General features: G+C 40.1%; 1 protein-coding gene across 1 annotated transcript in view; it reads right to left on the reverse strand.

The window, feature by feature from the left end:
- POLQ (DNA polymerase theta) overlaps positions 1-19,230 on the reverse strand; it is a 55,711-nt gene that overhangs the window by 10,527 nt on the left and 25,954 nt on the right. Inside the window, exons 13-24 of the mRNA XM_019474104.1 lie at positions 17,227-17,420; positions 16,786-16,910; positions 15,034-15,277; positions 13,095-14,225; positions 11,056-12,998; positions 9,912-10,055; positions 9,099-9,295; positions 7,355-7,595; positions 6,069-6,262; positions 4,225-4,362; positions 2,643-2,817; positions 2,026-2,161 (exon numbers count right to left, since the gene is read on the reverse strand). Of these exons, the coding sequence (XP_019329649.1) occupies positions 2,026-2,161; positions 2,643-2,817; positions 4,225-4,362; positions 6,069-6,262; positions 7,355-7,595; positions 9,099-9,295; positions 9,912-10,055; positions 11,056-12,998; positions 13,095-14,225; positions 15,034-15,277; positions 16,786-16,910; positions 17,227-17,420 (4,862 nt within the window). The remainder of the gene's footprint in view (positions 1-2,025; positions 2,162-2,642; positions 2,818-4,224; positions 4,363-6,068; positions 6,263-7,354; positions 7,596-9,098; positions 9,296-9,911; positions 10,056-11,055; positions 12,999-13,094; positions 14,226-15,033; positions 15,278-16,785; positions 16,911-17,226; positions 17,421-19,230) is intronic.

The following is a 19,230-nucleotide window of genomic DNA, read 5'->3' on the forward strand; positions in this document are numbered from 1 at the left end:
AAAGATTTCCCCCACAACATCAGCCTCATGACTGCGTGTGTGCACACACACACACAAGTAAGCCTGTAAAAATGGAGCAGAAGTTGCAGAAGACATGCTCATAAAACACTGCACGTTTCCTCTCTACAGACTGAGCAAAAAATTGCCTCAAAGCAAGCAGATTTTCTTTTTCCAGAAGGCCAGAAGTTTACAGTGGTACCAGGTTCTCTTCAACCTCTCAGGGCTTGCTTAGCTCTCCTGTCCCACCAAGTCACTTGTAGCTGCAGACAGAATTGTATCCATCAATGCACCCACTGAACGGTGCACAGCTGTGACACCATTCAATCTCCTACTCCCGTGAGCATCAGTCTACCAGTCAGCCCATTGGGTTCTTCGCTGGAAGTGCAGTCAAAGGCCTTTACAATCCCTTGATGTCCGGGTCAGGGATCTGAGCAATTTCTGTATCAGAATGGAAAGGTATCTCTGAGATCAAGGCTAGTTTCAGCAAACCAAAGCACGGAAAAGACATCATGCTCTCTTCCCTTGTGCACTCCCTTTCCTTCTTATACCTTGTTGTTTCAGGGATGGTAGGGATCAAGGAGATGAAAGATAGCACAAAAAATCACAGAAATAAATTTTCAAAAGAAATAAAGGTGAAGGACAACATATGGGAACTGTAGAGAGTCACACTGTACAGAAGTTCCGAATTCAGTTGAATGAGTAAGAGCTTTATACCACCATCTAATTTAGCTACACTCTGGTCAGAAGCTTCTTACACCAAGAGGAAGGAGAATTAATAGTAATTACTAAGATAAAAGACAGTTTGAACAAAAGTTTGGAAGACCTATCAGACTTCGACTGCGTGACAGCTTCTTTTGTGCCAGCAGTCATTTCTGTGCCTTTAGGATTGCTCATCTTCCTAACACAGTGGCTGCTTAACTAAAGAATGTAGCCTCAAAAGTCAGACTGAGAAGCTGACCTCTCCCAAAGTTCAGCATGCGCTCCATTCCTTTGATGGGCTGCTTCTCTACAGGGAAGACTCTTAAGAACCCAGCCTACTCTCCAACTGTCCTGCAAAGCTGCTACAAGCCTGAGCACTGTCAGAGCCATTTCTCAGAACGACATTTCTGCCTCCATGGCTAGGCCTGGTTCTTCTCCGGAAGAGAGATGGACAAGATCCTGCTACTCCTGGGCTCTCTTGCCATGACCTACTCAAGGTGCAAGGATGTTAGACACATGGTGGTAGGAAAAGACAGATAGAAGGGCCAAAAAACTTCCGAAAGTTCTCACATCTTGCTATGGGAAAAGAAGATGATAAAAGTCACTCAGGTGACACATGTGGGACAAGACCCTGAATGGAAAAAGACACTGAAAGGACAGAAAACCACCACCAAGTATGAAGCCCCAAAGCTCACAAGCTAGCTGCTAAAACATCCACCTTGATATTTCACTAGACTTCCACACAACCGTTTAGGCATTGGCATCTAATGCTGTCAAAATAGGGCATTTGTTTAACCGAAAACAGATTTAGAAACCTTTTTCTGCTACCTGGTAGCTTTTGCAGGATCATTATCACAAATGAAATTATTAACAAAAATGAAAAATATGTTCACCCATGTTCCCTTACATAGGGAGCTGCACAGCATAAACCAGATGAACTTTCTTCTACTTCTTCCACAATACCCTATCCTCTTTCAGAGCAGCTCTTAGAAAGTCAAACCAGATCCTAACTTCAGTTTAGTTACTTTTCACACTCAGGCTTTTCATCCAACAGTTGGGAGCACAATGCTAATCTCACTGTAGGGTTTCATAAAGAATTTCAAAAAGCAAGTGGCTACATGGAGCCACATGCTGTTAGTGTTATTAGGTCTTTCATGTGTCACTGATTTTTAGGTATTTATTCCCCTGAAACTGTAAGAGAAATACTGAGTAACGAGTCACACTGACATGACAGCAGCTACAGGTCAAGTCAGAAAAGAGAAATTTGACAACTCGACCACATTAAGATCAGAAGAGTAGGCAGAAGGTTTGTCAAGATCCTCCTACCTGCCCTGAGAAACAGCACAAGAATTAACATTTCCATGGGCTCGGGAGGGTGGGCTTTCTTCAACCACAGTTGGCATTTCAATCTCAAAATCTCTTGGCACATTCTGGATATTTGGCTCTGTGAAGGTTATTCGACCTGAGAAGGAAGACAAGGCAGAACTAAGTAAGGGTCCAAAAGGAGTCTCTCTAACTTAACACAGCTGAACACACATCTGCATCTCCAAAAAAACAAGGGGCAGGAGGGCGGGACAGGACACGACCACTGAGAAAATTGAAGAAAAGGAAAAATAATTTGGGTTGAATGGGCTTGAGATGGTTCCCCTGCAGAATTGCTGTATCAATAATAAGAAACTCCCAAATGCAGAACCTGTTTTAGCGTCAGAGATTTACATGCTAATATGTGCAAGAAATGAGTAATACTGCTTGGTGAACACAAAAGCTATTTTAATACATCTAGACTTTTAGGGCAGATTCATGTGTAATAGGTATTTCAGTATTTTCATTTGGTTGAAGTAGAGCACAGGCTTGATTTCCTATCTTTTCCCCATAGAAAAGCTGTCCCCCCCACCAAGAAAAAAAATCAGTAGGAAGTGAGGATTTTGCACGCATTTCTTTACCTGTAGCTGTGTGAGTCTGTGACACCGGATATATCCTTTCCATTCCCAGTGCAGAATTCAATCGCTTTTCCCTCTGTAGTGGAAACACCACTTTAGTAATGGCATTGTTGATCCTCCTCCATTCCAGTATCAGCCCTGGCAATGGGTGAAGTGTCTTTAATTTCTCCAAAACATCCTTGTGGGGAGAAAAGGGCACAACTATAATTAACTGCCTTAAAACCTTTATAAATAATATTTTTGCAGTTCTGCAGGAAAAAGTGACTCCTTCACCCACAGTGAGCTTTCAGTGTCACTGCCTTAAAAATAAACAGATATCCCCTCCATTTATACCACCTACACCTGGGCAATCAAAGCGCCATGAGACACAGCTGTAGTTTTATTACACACAAGAAGGCAATCACTTCTCTTTGGACTTCTGCATCCTCATCACCACTTAGTCTGCACCAACCAATAAATCACCTGAAATGATCAAATAAAGCACCACTTGCCATAGGTCCCCTGCATTGTCTCCTCTTGCCCAGCATTAATGCTCCTCCTCCATCTTTCTGCATATTTTTCTCCCTGCTCTCTCCTATCCGTACTCTAGGAACACATAAAATGAAGCCCTTGACCATGCTCCTTGAAAGACAAAGCTGATCACTAGCAATTAAATCCTTTCAGTTAAATCAGAAATATGAAGGGACTAACAAGAACTTCAAAAGACAGTGGCATGCAAACACTTCTCAAAATAACATTTTTTTGTATGCAGCAGGCAGCTGCAGCCTCATCCCTCCACATCACAAAAGGAGGAAATCCTCACTTTACTTCTTGCTCCCTGCTCTGCCACCACCACCACACTCACTTCTTCACTGCCACTTGAGTTCTGGAAATCAATACTCGTCTTCCAAGCACTGACTGCACTGAAGAAGGGGAAACCAAGAAAACAACACAGATTAATGAGCCCTGAAAACAGGGAACATATATATCTGCTAATATCACTTGTCTGGCAAGAGCACCCATTAGCCTGCAGCAGTTAGTATTACTGCAGCTCCACAATATTTATCAACTGGCAAGCACGTCAATAGCCTTCACATATATACAAGCTTTTGATATACTAAATTTGATAAAGCCATCAGATCAGCCATTCTGAAGACAAATTCTCTGAAGCACAAAATACAGATATGGTAGTACCAGACAGAGAAAATACTGTATTTAATCACCATGGTATTTAAGTATCTTTCAAGCTGATGTTGAAAAATTCTTCTACTATTGGCTTTACAAAATTATTGTGCTATTTTGGTCTTACATGCGGTCTGGGAAATCAAATTCTGCCTGATTTATTCTCATTGAAACCTGCTATTTATAGTCATGTCCTCACTACACTCAGGCTTTAGGAGCATAGGAGGAATTAATAACTCTGCTAACAGAGAAAACAGAATCCAGTATGAATTTCCAGTGGTAACTGGAGGAGCAAAAGGCAGTTAAAATTTACTTTCATTTAAGTCAGCATACCTAACTCCAATGTATCCAAGCAGCAGATGTGTGAAGTAAGAGGAAGTTATTTTTACAGTCACTTTCAGACTAGAACCAGACTTTATGGTACCTTGGTCACACTGAACTGCTTGCTCAACCTAATCCTGTTTCCTTTAGCAGTTGCTCTTCTGGTGTAACCCAGAGTTTTCTTGTTCCCTTGAACTTTCACATCTCCATTTTGTGGCAACTTCAGCTCCAGGAACAAAACCTGAAAAAGGCCAGCATTTCAAATCAGTTTCTGCATGCTACTCCCAGGAGAAAACAAAAAGCAACTGGGCACTTAAACAGCTTGTCCCAACCACAGGACAGTACGAATGCTTCAGGTAATTAAAAAGCTGATTAAAGATCTCTGCTATCAAAGTCATCCCTCCTCATTTTAATTAACTACAAAATGCAATCTAAAAATCTCATTTTCTAAACACTATAAGTTTGAGTTCAGAGGTATGTTTTTTAGAAAAGGTAATTAACTCCAACCAATAAGTGAGGTTACTGCTGACAGTCAACTGTAATAAAACGTGATGTTAAAATGACTAAAAGTGAGAAGAACATTGATGAAAAAAAGAAGTGTTAGCAGGGAGCAGGCTTCAGAGCAACATAAATGACATAGAAGGAGGCGGTCACAAATACCTTTTATAGAATAGCCAGAATATTAGTTTTTCTAAAAAATTGCCAAGAACTGGAAAATGATGTATATGCTCACTTGTTGACAGATACAACACAGCTCTTCGTTTTTCATTCTATGCTTCTATGTAGCATTATACACTATTGAACAGCTATTCTGTTTCATTTCACAGTTGGCAGAAGGGAATAGAAGCTTTTCTCTCACACATTTACGTAGCACAAAATTTTACTGACACAAAATTAGAAGTGTAAACCTCTACTAACCTATAAAAGATACTTTACATGATTCCTAACAAAATTTCCACATGAGAAACAAGCTTCTGTAGTTCAGAGAACAGCATTTCAGAAAAAACTTTCCTTCCCCTTTTCCATGAAAGCAGAGTGAAATTGGAGCTGAGCATTATTTCAGGAGTTCTAACTCAGACTACTGTTACCGAGTAAAACTTCAGCACTTGCAACAAAGGAGGAATATTTCTGTGGAACTTCTTTTAGTGATGGCTGCTTGCAAATTTTGACTACTTCCATATAAAGTATAGCCCCTCAGCAAGAAATCAGTATATAGAGAAGAAATAATTGAGAAAAAAAGCATGCACAGCAATTAAAATCTATTTCTATGATTCCATGTAACATACATTAAAAAATATATAGTGAATTTCTTCAGGAATAAAAGTATTGCTAATTTACATACAAATCTGTTTCTTAGGCTTTAAAAAAAAAAATCAGTTCTGTACGCGTTCTTAAAAACAGCAGTTGATTCAAAACTTTTAAAGCAGTCTTTCCTCCTCTTTCATGCCCATATAGGGACAAGGGCAACAGTGCAACTTATTCAGTACAACTGTTCTTAGACTCAGACTATGATATCACATCACATCTCGTGCAGAATACTGGTATTGGAAAAAAGCTTTTCTAGTCCCAAAGCATTCATCCAAAATATTCCAAAAGCCATTTAATTAGCAGATTATCTCATGTGCCAAGAGAAGCCAAGGTCCTATACAAACAACGTCTTATTTCCGCTTGGTTTTCATTTCCAACATGCTTATTTCCACTTCTACCTTCTTTATTTCTGCTGAAGTTAGTGGAAATCAGAACGATCAGTAACAAGGATGAGACACACAGCACCTTGCAGGCAGCAAGCTCATAATGAGCATAAAGACAAATCAACTCTGAGCAGATTTCAATTTACGTTTTCTTCATACAGTCTGCCCAAGAAGGTTTTTTCTTAAGTCTAAGCAAAAGCCTCTTGAGGGTAGCTTCTGAGAAAGTTCTCCCCCTCCCACCCTAACCCTCACATACCTCTGCAATGTCATCAGGGCTGGTCAAGGAGAAGCTGTGGCCTGCCAGCTGATATGCCTTGGACTCAATCTCGCTCAGTTTAGCTTGCATGACCTGTTTCTGGGTTTCATATGCTGTTGTGCTAAAACCAATGCCATTCAGCTCCAGCAGAGCCAAGCAATAATGGGTGGGCATCTCCACTTTAGAAAATACTTCTGTAGTAAGTAAAAACCCCAAGAAAATCTTTTATATCATCAAAAGGAGATCAACTGCAGATCAACAGATTCATAAAAAAACAACTGGGGAATCCTCAGTTTTTAAAATCCTGAACGTCCTGACACACTGAAATCTTTTAATATAGATTTAGTTTAAATACTTTTGTTTCTGCAATATTTCATAGTAAGAAATATTTCATAATAATAAGTATTCCAGAACTTTTTATCACAAAAGTATTTAAGAGAATAACAACTTCTGTAATTTTTTTTTCTAAGAAATACACATCTCTTTGTATATCAACATTTTATAAACCACAGACATGCTTAATGTAAAGCTTTCTAACTTGATACACTTTCATTCCACCACCCACATCTTTTAAAAACATTCTATAGTTGCCGCGATCATAAATAAACTTGCAATAATAGACTTCAGTGAGACTGGACCTTAGTCGTAGGCTTTGGATACAATTTAGGGGAAACAATCAAAGCTCACCAATTGGTATGTGCTTTTGGGGGTTTTTTTGTTTGCTTATTTTTAAAAAGAGACAAGCACTCAGCAAATATTAGTGCAAACATACTGGATCATTCACTATGGGATCACAAAAGTTTCATGGACACAACACACATGTGGCAAACAATGCTACACGGGCAGGCCAAAGAGCAAGAAAGCTCCTTCAGAAAACATTTGAGGATTGCTTCTGACAATGAAGCTTTTGAAAATGTTCATGAGAAACCATAGAGACACCCAGAGGCCCCCTCAGAATGGCTAGGGTACTCACCTGGGAGGTAAAGATCTGCTTGATTCAGATACTTACAATAGACTCTGCTATTGCCTTAACCAATGGAACTGGTGGATATTTGGGATATAGAAATTATACTTCAATTTAAAATTTAATTTTTTTTTTTTTGACAAAACAGAGGTACTTCCAAGGGAAGTTCCCTCTTTTCTTTTAAAAAATCAGCAATTTGCTACAGAATATACTTAGATAAGAACTTCCAAACCTCCTTTCTTCTCCACTGATCATTCAGCCTGTGGTAACACAGCTACCTTTACTCTCCATCTTCGCCCCCAAGAGGAGGAGCTCTCTTTACCTGTCAGATTTTCCTTCTGTAATTCATTATGGAGTTGGTTCATGACACTGAAGACAAGCACAGACTCTATTGCTGCTCTGTACCGCCCAGAATGATCTCCGCTGGCACTAAGCCCCAGGCTCTGCACCCCTTGGCTGGTGCCTACCCCTTCCAGTAGAGGTAGCTCGTTGGGGAGGAAGTTAGTCACCATGTTGTGAAGTGTACGTTCCTTAGAGCCAGAATCAAGCAGCCAACATGCAACCTTAAAAAAGGGAGACCTCCATGAGACCTTTTATCCATTTTAGTCATAATACAATGCAAATATTTAACTGGGAGTTCATGCAAGGTTATAGTGCAGATTATTTTTCTTGATTTGGCAGGAAGACTGGAATAATTTGTGGAAAAGTTACATGATTTCAGATAAAACCTTCAAGAGGGCATAAGTCACTGAAAAGTTTCATTCTGACTCAAAGTTAATTCTGCACATTTGAAAACCTTACCCTCTGTCAACTAAACACATCTCAAAGTGTTGTCCTCAGGTTTTTTCATTTATTAAAACCTAACACAAAGGGGGTTAAAAATGAAAATCAGGATCAAAACATGTTTAATCTGAAAACTGACTTTGTAAAAATCAGAACTTGCTATTGATCTAGAATATTAGTCAAGCTAAGCTCTCCTATTTTTTGCACATCAGCACTAGTACCAAGAATTCTGCAAGGCAAATTTTATTCTCTGTAAGCCTCATACCTCCCACTGTCTTCAAAGCAATTTCGCTTATAGCTGTATTTCAATTTCTTGTGTCAAAATAGGATGAAACACAGGTTTCTGCATTGTCTCTGCCATGCAAGCAGAAGGTAAAAACCACATGTATATGTACGGGGGGGGGGGGGGGGGGGGGGGGAGGTGGTGAGAATGTGTGTGTATGCATGTATATATTCATTACATCACTAAAATGAACAAATAAGAGTATGAGTCCATTGAATACATGGAACAGTGCGGGGAAAGGTTCTACTTTCATTGCTCTTTGATTTTATCCTAAAACTATGTATCGGTATGAAAAGCTAAGTTTGTCCTTGTGTTGAAGAGCTTAGCTACTTACCTGCAGACTTTAATATTGCCGTGATGCTATTCAGCCCATGTGTGATGCAAGCTTTAAAAATCAACACCAGAAATTTCTATGCATCTAGAGCTTTTCCTAATAAGCACAAGAAGGTGCTTTTACCTCTTTCCAGTGTTCCATTTGAGTTACAAATGGTATCTGAACCTTTTGAGATTACATGTAAACTTTGTTTTGTTTTCAGAAAATAGTGGTAGCTAGGTGGTCCGTACACACAGCGGGTAAATCTTTTGCTTACAAAGCCTTCTGCTCTCAGAATCAATAATCTGACCAGAAGCACTTCTGACATTTTAGTCCCAGGCTTCTTATAGCAACAAAACAAGAGTTCAGCCCTGCCACTGGGACAGGGGAGAGATTTAAACTCATCCTCCCCACCCAAGTAATCAGGCGTGAAAGACTAACATGTTAACCTATCACTGAACCTGGTCTGTTTCTCTTGCAGGCACCATGAATGCACATAGCAAAAGAAGTCTCCTCTAAATACTGTTCTAGATTTCCCACCGGAAGAAAGTTTCACTAAACCCCCTGACAGGTGTGCATATTCAAATCTAAATAACAGAAGGAAAGCACCAGCAGGTACTCCTGTCTTTCCACTGGTGTGTTTATACTAGTAGTTTTACCCAAGCCAAATTTCTTAATACTGCAAACCTTTGGATCCTCAAAACTTCCTTCCAAGGAGATGCCACAAGCCATCACCAGAGTCTTGTAGTGCTGAATGAAGTTATACATGACAAGTGAGCGCTCCTGTTCGGGCTTCTTCTGCAGGTACAGCCGCAGATGATACAGTCTCTCTGTTACAGATAGGTTTTTGTCCAAAGGTGGCGGTGCCAAACTCATACTGATTTCTAAGACAGGAAATACAAGCAAAAATCATCTTTTTACCCACTGCGTGATAAGAAAGGCAAGAGAAAAATCTTGAATACAATCACCTAAAGCACAAAAACTACTGTTGGACTGTGAACAAATAACAATAAATCTATGCCAATATTATATATTTTATCAAACCAGACAAGGCTCCCAAAAGGCTGTGTCTGTACTACTAAACAAAGGAGAGCCAGGAATCAAACCCTAGCCACGAGCCCACATAGCACAGACTGGGTTATGTTCAGCATTCAAGTGTCATTTGTTCTGGAGAGCAAAACTTGGAAGAAGTTGAAAGGGAAAAGCAAGTAAGCTAAAGAGAACATGCGAGTAAGCTAACATTTTAGCAATATGCACACTCAGCAGTCCAGTGCTTGAGCCAACAACCTGGCCTTATTATATAGCAGCATAGATGTATCCACAGCAACATGTTCAAGGGTGTTCAACACTTAAGACTGCTGAATAATACGGCTAAATCACTCCATCACACAACTGAGCTGGGTTTGGGACATTCAAAACACTTTCAAGAACCTGTCTGCTGAAGGCACTTTCTTGAAATGCAGTGTCATGTAACACAGCACAGCCTGTCCGCTCACTTACCAGTCTGGTCTTGTATCTGCTGCAAAGAGATATAGTAGGCATCTTTTCCACCCCAGCATACTGCCAGTCCAACTACCAAGATGTCTTTGCAGCCTTGGACAGGAAATCCATCATCTTTAACTTGCATCCACTGAGGAGAACTTACTAAAGGAATAATTTTTAAGTTACAATTATAAAATGACATCCATAAATATGGAAGAGTTTGGATCCTGAAAATGTAAATACATACAGTTGAGCCTAAATTTCTTAAAAGTGAATATCTAACTTCATTTTTATCTATAAGGAGAAAAATCTGTGTTTCTTTGCGGGGGGAAACCACGTTTAGAATAACAAAACTTTGTCTTAACAGAAACAACCACCCATATAGCATCCCTGCAAAACTCTGGCCTTTCCTAGCAATCTCTTCAAGAGTTGAGACAGAAATGTGTTCCCTCCTTCAACTCTGAAAAACATTTCACATTTGTCTGTCAATAATATATTTTGATAGTTCAGAAATTTTGTTGTTGTTGTTGTGGCAATATGGCAGCCAAGAATCTAACTCTGCTTAATCTTGTTATTTTAAAGGAAGAGTATGTTTATACAGCAGCAGCAGCAGCAAACTGCAGCATATGAATACTTCTGTGGAAAAAAAAGAAGCAATATTGCAACAATCTGGAGACTGATCTGAATTTCACACATGCATATATTGAACCAAGTTTACTTTTTGCAAACTCAAAAATACTTAACCTTGGTTTAGAGGCAATCCCACAAGTAACACTGTTCAGTGGAGACCCTGAACAATCTGTACAGTTTACTGTTAAATATATTATTCATTTTAAAATATACTAAAACTTGTTTATGACATGGAAAGATACACATGATAAAGGGACTGCATGAAATGTTAAGAATATTTAGATGCTCTCACATACAAATAAGCTGCTAACACTTCATTACTATCACCAACGACCTACCAATGAAATGCTTGACACCAATTCTCCATTCTCTACTACCACTCAGCTCCTTTGCTTTACTGAGACTGACAATATTCAATTAGCATCAGTAATTTTCCTCCTTTTCTGCAAACCCTTTCCTTCTCCACTCCTGCTTTAAGCTGAAGATGCCACCCTGCTGTTCACAACATAACGCGCTGGAACACGGAACTGACCTTTTTTGAATTTGCCACCAATCGCTGATTTGGGAGACAAAAGACATTTTGTTCTTTCACATGCCACTGAGATGGAGAATCTGCTTTTCTCCTTCCATTCTGCAACAAAAGTCTGGAAAAGTGCTTTGTCGCTTGCTACATCAATAATAGTGAAACTTTCAGCACTTAAGGGAACGAGTGGAAAAACATCCTGAGATAGCTGCAGTGAAAAGCCTTGGTCTATAGTGGAATCATCTTTTACCTCATCAGTCTCAGTTGGGTCTACACTCCCAAGACTGACCTGGAGTGTTTTTACCTGCTGCTCTGCATTGCCCTCGCTATTCTGCTGTGGCTGAATCAGCTGCCCTTTGTTCACGCAGGCAACTTGTCTCTCCCTTGCAGATTTCATAGAGAGGGAAACAGAACTCTTTGGAAAAAGCTCTTTGGGGGGTGTTGGAGGAATAAACCCATTATTACTATCTGGTGGAGGACAGGATGTTCTGTTGCTTCCCTTGAGTGGAAGTATCATGCAGTCTGTTTTCTGAAGATCCAAGTTTTCCGTTTTGTTTTCTTTAACTTTGAAAGAGCTTTTTAAATCCTGGCAAGTGGGCAAAGGCTCTGGCTGACAACAGTCAGATTCAAAAACTGGATCTGGCTCTTGATTAACAATAGGAGCAACTAACTTTCCTTTCAAACGGGAGCTTACTGAAACTGGTTCAATGCCTGAGGGACTAGGCCATTTGTCTAGTACATCCTGCAATCCTGGGCTTAGTTCAAACAAGTGTTCAGTCCACACCACTGGGTGGGTTTTCTTGTCTAAAGCTTGCTGGCTTCTCTGGAGCTTTTCACCTTGATCTCCTAATAATTCCTTTGGTCTGGAGTCATTGTTACAAATGACTGGGTTTCTTAATCCTGGCTGACCATGAAATGTAGAAGGAAGATCTTCCAGAAAAGACGGGGAATTTGCATGATCTAAAACTTCAGCTATTAGATCACAAAATGCTAGAGACACATCATTACGCTGCACAGGATCCTCATGCTCTTTCTGATTGCCACTGACATCAAATTTATTCTGAACAGGTCTTAGATTCTGCAAAAGACCATCTGGAGGAAGCAAAGCCTCTTGCTTTTCCACAGGATCCTTTCTGTCAGCTTCTGTGATGTGAACAGCTGAAAGGTCGCTGCCATTACTGAAGCTATCATCAAACAGCAAGCTATCACTCATATTCAGGCTTGTTTCGGGGACAGAGTGGCATTCTACTTGTACAATGCGCTCCCTACCAAGAGGGGAGGTTGCTTTATTAAGGTCTTTAGACACACTCTCCCCTTTCACTGAATTTTGTGTCTGGTAATCTTGTAGAAAACTGCGTAGCTGGGAGTCGGTCACTGAGAAATCGCTTTGTTTAAGGCAAGGTGCAGATTCTATTTCCTTCACTGCAGGCTGTAAACTAAGGCCTCCAGACTCCAAAACTTTATTACTGCAGTGCTGAGCTGTGTTTTTTGTGGTGTTATTTGTTGTGATAAGACTTGATAAGCCCAGTTTACTAACTGTTGCAGCCACCCTTTCATCAGTAGCATTCTCAGTCCGTGAAGTGCTTAGTTTCTTGGAGATTTCCTGCCATGGTATTGCTGCCAGCTCTGAACCTTGTATTCCCTGCTGTCCTGTGATTCCAGCTGCTCCCTCCTGTTCTATTATCATCTCAGTTTGAGTGTCCAACCGGAAGCTGTCTTCAAAGTCTCTAGAGTCGGAAAACAGATCAGAGGATGGACCATTCTGAACACCATCTGCATTGCAAACACCTCTGGATTTTACTAGAGAGTCTTTCAGAAAATCCTTAGGATGACTGTTGGCTTTCTGCAGGGCTCCAGCTTGTAACAATATTCCATTGGGCTTTTCGCTCCCATTTTTGCCACCATTCTGAATCTGAATATGGCAGGATTTATCCTCACCAGGACAAAAATGCACAGGCTTCCATATCCTGCTGCCACTATGGACATGTCCACTTCCAGAGCAGCTAGCAGTTACATTACAGTGATCTGTGTCTAAAGCCATCTGCTGCTTACCAATCATCATCTCAGCACAGCTAGCATCTGTTTGCATTTTATTAATTTTATTCTGTTTATCATCAGTATTTTCATTTCTCTGTGTCCTAGCACTAGCAGGTATTACTAGACTTTCTACAATATTATGTGTAGCCACATGAATATGTGGAGTACCCTGCAATGTAACAGGTGCCTGAAAACACGCTCTCCCCTTAGGCATGCCTTCATTAGTGGTGGTAGGCTCTGTAAATAATCCTTCCATTTTATCTTTCCTCCCAAGATTAATTTCCCCCATCTGTACAGAATTTGAGACTTTATGAGTTACAGACCCTGTTTCCATAAGTTTCTTATTATTTTGGTCTGAAAAAAAAATATTTTTAGAGATGGTGGGGTGGAAAGCAGGTGGCTTTTGTATGTCTATGCTAAGCATATTTGAATCTTCAAGAAGTGACCTCTGCAGTTTTGAAGCAGTATTTTTGTTCCTAGTCCGGTTTAAATGCATGTCCATACTCTTTATCAATCTAGAGGCTGAAGACTTTGTTCTCAATGTTGGTGTTTTTCCTTGTTCAGTAGGGAGTTCTGGAATCGCTCTTCTGGAATCCGTCTTGGTTTTGACCAGAGAAATTCCTTCTACGTTTTCATTATCTCTGCACATATTTGGCCGTTTTCTAGCACTGTACACAACATCATAATTGTCTTCCTCTGCTTGAGCCTGTCTCCTGCCTGGGCCTTCACATTCAAATCTGGAGTTTTCTGTACTACTGCTTAGTTGCCTTTTATATCCCTTTTTAATATTTGATAAGTTTCCAGTCTGAGAACCAAGGCCATTACGATGTTGAACTCTGCACCCTTTTTTGTTTAACACGCTAGAAGGCTCAGAAGACTGCTCTCCATTTGGTCTACGTAGTCTGTCTTCCAGTTCTGACTCACTGCCGATCATAGAAGATGTATCAGACTCGAGAAAAGACTCTGGGTTCCACTGCACTCCCATCAGTGCCAAATCCTGCTGGAGAAGTCTCCTGGCTTCCTCCACAATGAGGGAAGCTGCTTCTCTTTCGGTTAAGCCTTTCATTCCAGCCATCCAGATACTGCGCACAGTCCGACGCTCCTCTGCTGATTCTTCATCTTCATCCACAGCCCTACGAACACTATGGGAAAGGTAACAGACAGATGTAAACTTTCATGCAGAAAATAACAAACGACACACGGAGCTGGCACTATTCTGCTCTGCTCCTATTTCAATTAGCTTCACAGCTTCCTAGCTTCACAGAAGCACTATATCCAAAATACAATGCACTTAACAGGAAATAACTATTTCAGTTTTCTATATGTGAATTGATGTCGATGAAAGATATTACTGGCTGCATACCCCAGAAGCATTGCCAGGTTTCCGTGTCCAAACATGTACCCCAGATGAGTCCCAACTCCCTAACAGGGCAAGATCCAGGTCTGAATCAATCCTCCTCCATGCACCATTTTCCAAAGAAAGGAAACTTCAGGAGCATGAACCAGACAGGTGTCATGGCACAGTCCAACAGGTACTTGATCAAGGAAGCTTGCTGTTGCACGAAAATGAAAATCACAAGATAATCTCAAATGATACACAGTAATAAATCGTCAACTCATTTGATCATATGGTGGAGCTGCCTTTTAGAGGCAGCAAAAGGTCTCCAGAAAGCATTAAAAATTCACCCAGGACTAAACAGTGCATTGAAAAGAGGAACAAGAAGAAAATTCAGGTCTCACAAACTTATGCTGCAAATAAAAGATGCTTCTATTAATTTCAAAATAATCATGGAATGACTGTGATCAGTCACAGAGACCTACAAGTTATTTCTAACATGTTTGGCACCAAGTCCCAAAAGGTTGCCATATTTAATTACAGGTTTCATCCTGTAATCCTTCACCTTACAAACAAATTCCTTTACTTGACTTCTGGACTTACTGATTTCTCACCTTTTGAATGGTACTGAATTCTTCAGAGCAGTTGCCACATCATCAGGACTGGCTTTAGCAAGATCAGCCACTGTGACAAAGCCAGAATTGTAAAGCATCCTAGCACGCTGTGCATTCAGCAGAGACACTCGTACCAGGTCACAAAGCTCCCTATGAACCCCAAAAGTGAGGCGGCTCTGGAACTGGGAGAGCAACAGCTCCATGTTGTGCCAGCCCAGTCGATTACAGAAAACCGTTACCATTCCTGGAACACAGAAGTTACATCAATGTCTTAACTCCAGCTCCAGTTCTACTAAGCTGGATCCATTTTTCCCCCGTCATCTGAATAGCCATTCACTTTACATTTCTCACCTTCCCATTACTTAGAGAAACTAATTCATGTTTATTATAACTATGATTAGGTGCTGGTCTCGCAGAACTCAACTTAATCTAGAATTAACTAGTTTATCAGTGAGGTAGAAATTCTGAATGACAACTGCTTTTACGAAGACGCTAATCTTGAAAGTGTGAAGCACATGCATATCCTGTAACAGGATTCCTATGAACCAAACACACTGAAGAAAAGAAGACAGAAAAAATAGTAACGAGAGGCACTAAAAGAAGGCACAGATCTTTGAGGAAAGCCAGTACTGATGTCCATAACATCAGAACTTGGCCTGCAGAACTTCAGTTACTGAGAGTACCATAGGAGGTAGCAAAGCCTGTGACAAAGGTTACAACTGCAGTCCCCAGCACATGGAATGAGGAAAAGAGCAGGGAAAAGACAGTTTATTACTCACACATTGCATCTACAGAATATGAAAATAACTGAAAGACATGGCATCCCTCACTATTTTTATAGTGATTATAGAATAAAACTTTTATCATATCTCTTAACTATATGTCATGTCAACAGTTCATTTTACTTCCCAAATTACTTTTGTTCCTGCACTAATCTACCTGATTGCTGAAAATTATTAACACTGGGAATAGAGAATTATGAAACTGCTACAACAAAAAGTTATTTATACTACCACAATTAATTTAAACTACTCTGCATCAGTTGGCGTGACCTTTTCATTTTGGGGCTTTGACTCATGCTGCAACCCACACATAGGGTTTTGCAAGTTGAGCTAAAACTGTCTTAAAAATTGAAGACCCACTTAGGGAGTAATGGAGGACTTAGGCAATAGAAAATAAAATATCTCAGTCACATGGTGGGCTGTTACTTCTACTCCTACACAGCCCTCTTAAGGAAGTTAAGTTAAAGGTGACAGCTATCTGACTTCTTGTTATCTGGTGATAAATGACCCAGAAACTACTCACTCTGTTTTGAAAACTATAAACTTATACTTTCTGGCCAATTAACTTTGCAACCAGGAGAAAGCCATGCTAAGTCTTAGAGACCCCGAACTTTACCCATGCTGAAAGGTACTCTCTCCTGCTAAAGCAAAGCTTCAGAATGGACTTGTACTTAATCTCCATACTTAGTATTGAACAAACTATACTCCTGCACAGTCCACAGATGATTTCCACAGACCTCAGCATGCTACAGCACTGCTTGATTCCACTTGGCTGGCCCCCTTCCCACAGCATACTCTGTGGTTCCATCTCAAAGCAGGGGCAACCACAGATTAAGCTATAAAGCTGGAAGTGGTTTTACAAGACTGATTGTTGTTAGTACCACACTGTGGCTATCTTATCCCCATATCTGGAAGGAAAGAAAACAGACTAGCCTAAGACTCCTGGGGGTTTTTTGCCCAGACAACTCACCTGCATAGGTGGCAGCAGACTGCTGCAAGGATTGAAGCTGGCCACGACTACAGTCATATTTCTTGGTCATATCCTTTAAGGGAACCTCACTGATTAAATCCACAAGGGCAAGACTGGTGAAAAACCTGTAGAAAAAGTACACATGGAAATGAAATCATCATCCAGGGCACGTTAGTGTACATGGCAAAATGCAGTGATAGCATAGGACAGAACGGTACTATAGCATAGCACACAAAATAAACAGGGAAGATGGCTTCCAAAAACATCAGCACAAACATCTTGTGCCAGCAGTATTCTCAATCCAGAGCAGACCAGGTCCAGGTTCTCTGAGCTATCAGCTCACTCAGCAAGAGAGCCAGTTCCTGAAAACAGACACAGAGCCTGTCCCCTCCACATGTTATAGCTTCTAGTCTTTGTACATTCACACCCATTTGTGGCTACCTTTTGTGGATGGCCATTTGTCTGTGCTGTTTCTCTGTTTTAGCTATGATTTTGCCCTTTACAGAGCGAGCCAGAAAGCCTTCTTCAATCCCCACCAGCTCAGCCACACGTTTCATTGAGGCAGGTAGCTTCTCCCATAAGCAGAAAAACTGGTACCAATCAATTGTGGTCCATTCCTCATACACTGGGGTGACCTAAGAAAATAAGACAGTGCAAAAAACTATTTTGGCGAAACAAACAGAACAGCACTGGGTAAACAAAAATACGGCCTAGGGAATGTGGTTAGAGCATCCTACACACTACTCTGAAGCACTGAGTCATAACCATGTACCCTGAAGAAAGTAAAAGCTCTTCTAACCTAGCTTTTTTAATATTTATACTGATGAGATCTGACTCATACGGGTACTCTAATGATTAAACAATTTGGAATCTTTGTCAGATTGCTCCCTAAATCCAAGCCACTAGAAGATTTTTGAGCTGCATGTTTATTCTCCTTTAACAAAACAAAACTTTATTCTTTTTTTAACAAAACTTACAGATATCTATCAGCCTCTTAAAACCACTAGCAACCACACTAACCACTGCCACAGCATCTGATACAGCAGGACGGAACATAGATTTTGCCAGAACTCACTGAAGCTTTCATTTACCTGGAGTACAAGAAATCTCAGCTTTTATTAACACTAACAAAAAAGCCATCCAGAGCATTCACATGCTTTTAGACAGAAAACCAATTCTGTTATCGTTCAGTCAGCACAGAGTCAGTTTCAGTATGAGGAGACAAAATGTCTTCATATCTGTATTGATATACTGCAGGATTAATTATTTTGAAATAACTAGCAGTTGTTGGGGAGCATTTAACGTAATACAGAATACCAGATGCCTACGTAGTTGTAAATCATTCATGCCCCCTTCATCTGCTGAGAAGAAAAGAGTTATTAAGGCGGGGGATTGTCTTTTGTTGTTTGTTGGTTTTTTTCCTTTAAAGAAAACTCTTTTCCTAGCTAGAAATACTTATTTGTTTTAATCAACTTTCCTAAAATACAAGGTCTTGGAATTCAGTCACATATTTGTACAAGTAAAAGATTAAAGCCTAAGAGAATTAAAAAGCATTATAGCAGATAATTTCCCTGTAGCCCATAAGGAACTCATGGAGAACAATTCTTAAAAAAAAACCCAAAAAACAAAAAAAACCCACCCGCCATCAAAACTAAACAAACCTTCAGCCTGGAAAATGAACAGACTTGCAAGAAAGCATTTTAGGCTAGCTTAATGGAAGAGAATGTCAAGAACATTTTGTTCAATAGTGTATTTGATTTAAAATAACATAACAAGCTGCTGCAATTAAAAAGTACAGGGTAAAAAAAAATATATTGCCATCACTGTCTCTACCCCAGAACATGAACAAAATTCATCCTTTTTTTTTTTTTCTGTTTTGGAGATGCAAATAGGAAGAAAATTCAGTAGTGCATGACACAAAACAGTCCACTTTGCCTAGCAGAAATAGAACAAAATATAATGTGGTCCTCTAAAACAGAGATATGCGTACATATGGGACACTAGTAGATCCAAAAAAAAAAAAAAAAAAAAAAAAATATTCTACCAGTATCAGCCAATAACTAGGTTAGTGAACACAGCAAGCAGAGACAGGCACTTTCAATCTCTTGCCTCCCCCTGTCCCCTAGCTCAACAACTCCCGTAACCACAAGCATATTCTCCTTGGAGTGAACTTTTTTTTCAGGCATGAAGCCCAAATTTTGCCTTTGATTTATCAGCCTGGTAAAGAGAATACACTTCATACTTAAGGAGGCTAAATACAACTGTCAAATTTCGGATGATGATTGCATGATGGGCCTCTGGCAGCCATGAATCCTAAGATGTTCACTGCAACTCCATCTTGTTTCCTCACTAATCTTCACAGGTTCATGGCTTCCTCTCCAAAGGTCTTAAATAGCATTGCTTAGCTTTTTAAGTGTACGTGCACATAAATCTTGACAAACTTTG

This window comes from Aptenodytes forsteri, unplaced genomic scaffold, assembly GCF_000699145.1.
Source record: "Aptenodytes forsteri isolate BGI_AS27 unplaced genomic scaffold, ASM69914v1 Scaffold216, whole genome shotgun sequence".
Taxonomy (NCBI): Eukaryota; Metazoa; Chordata; class Aves; order Sphenisciformes; family Spheniscidae; genus Aptenodytes; species Aptenodytes forsteri.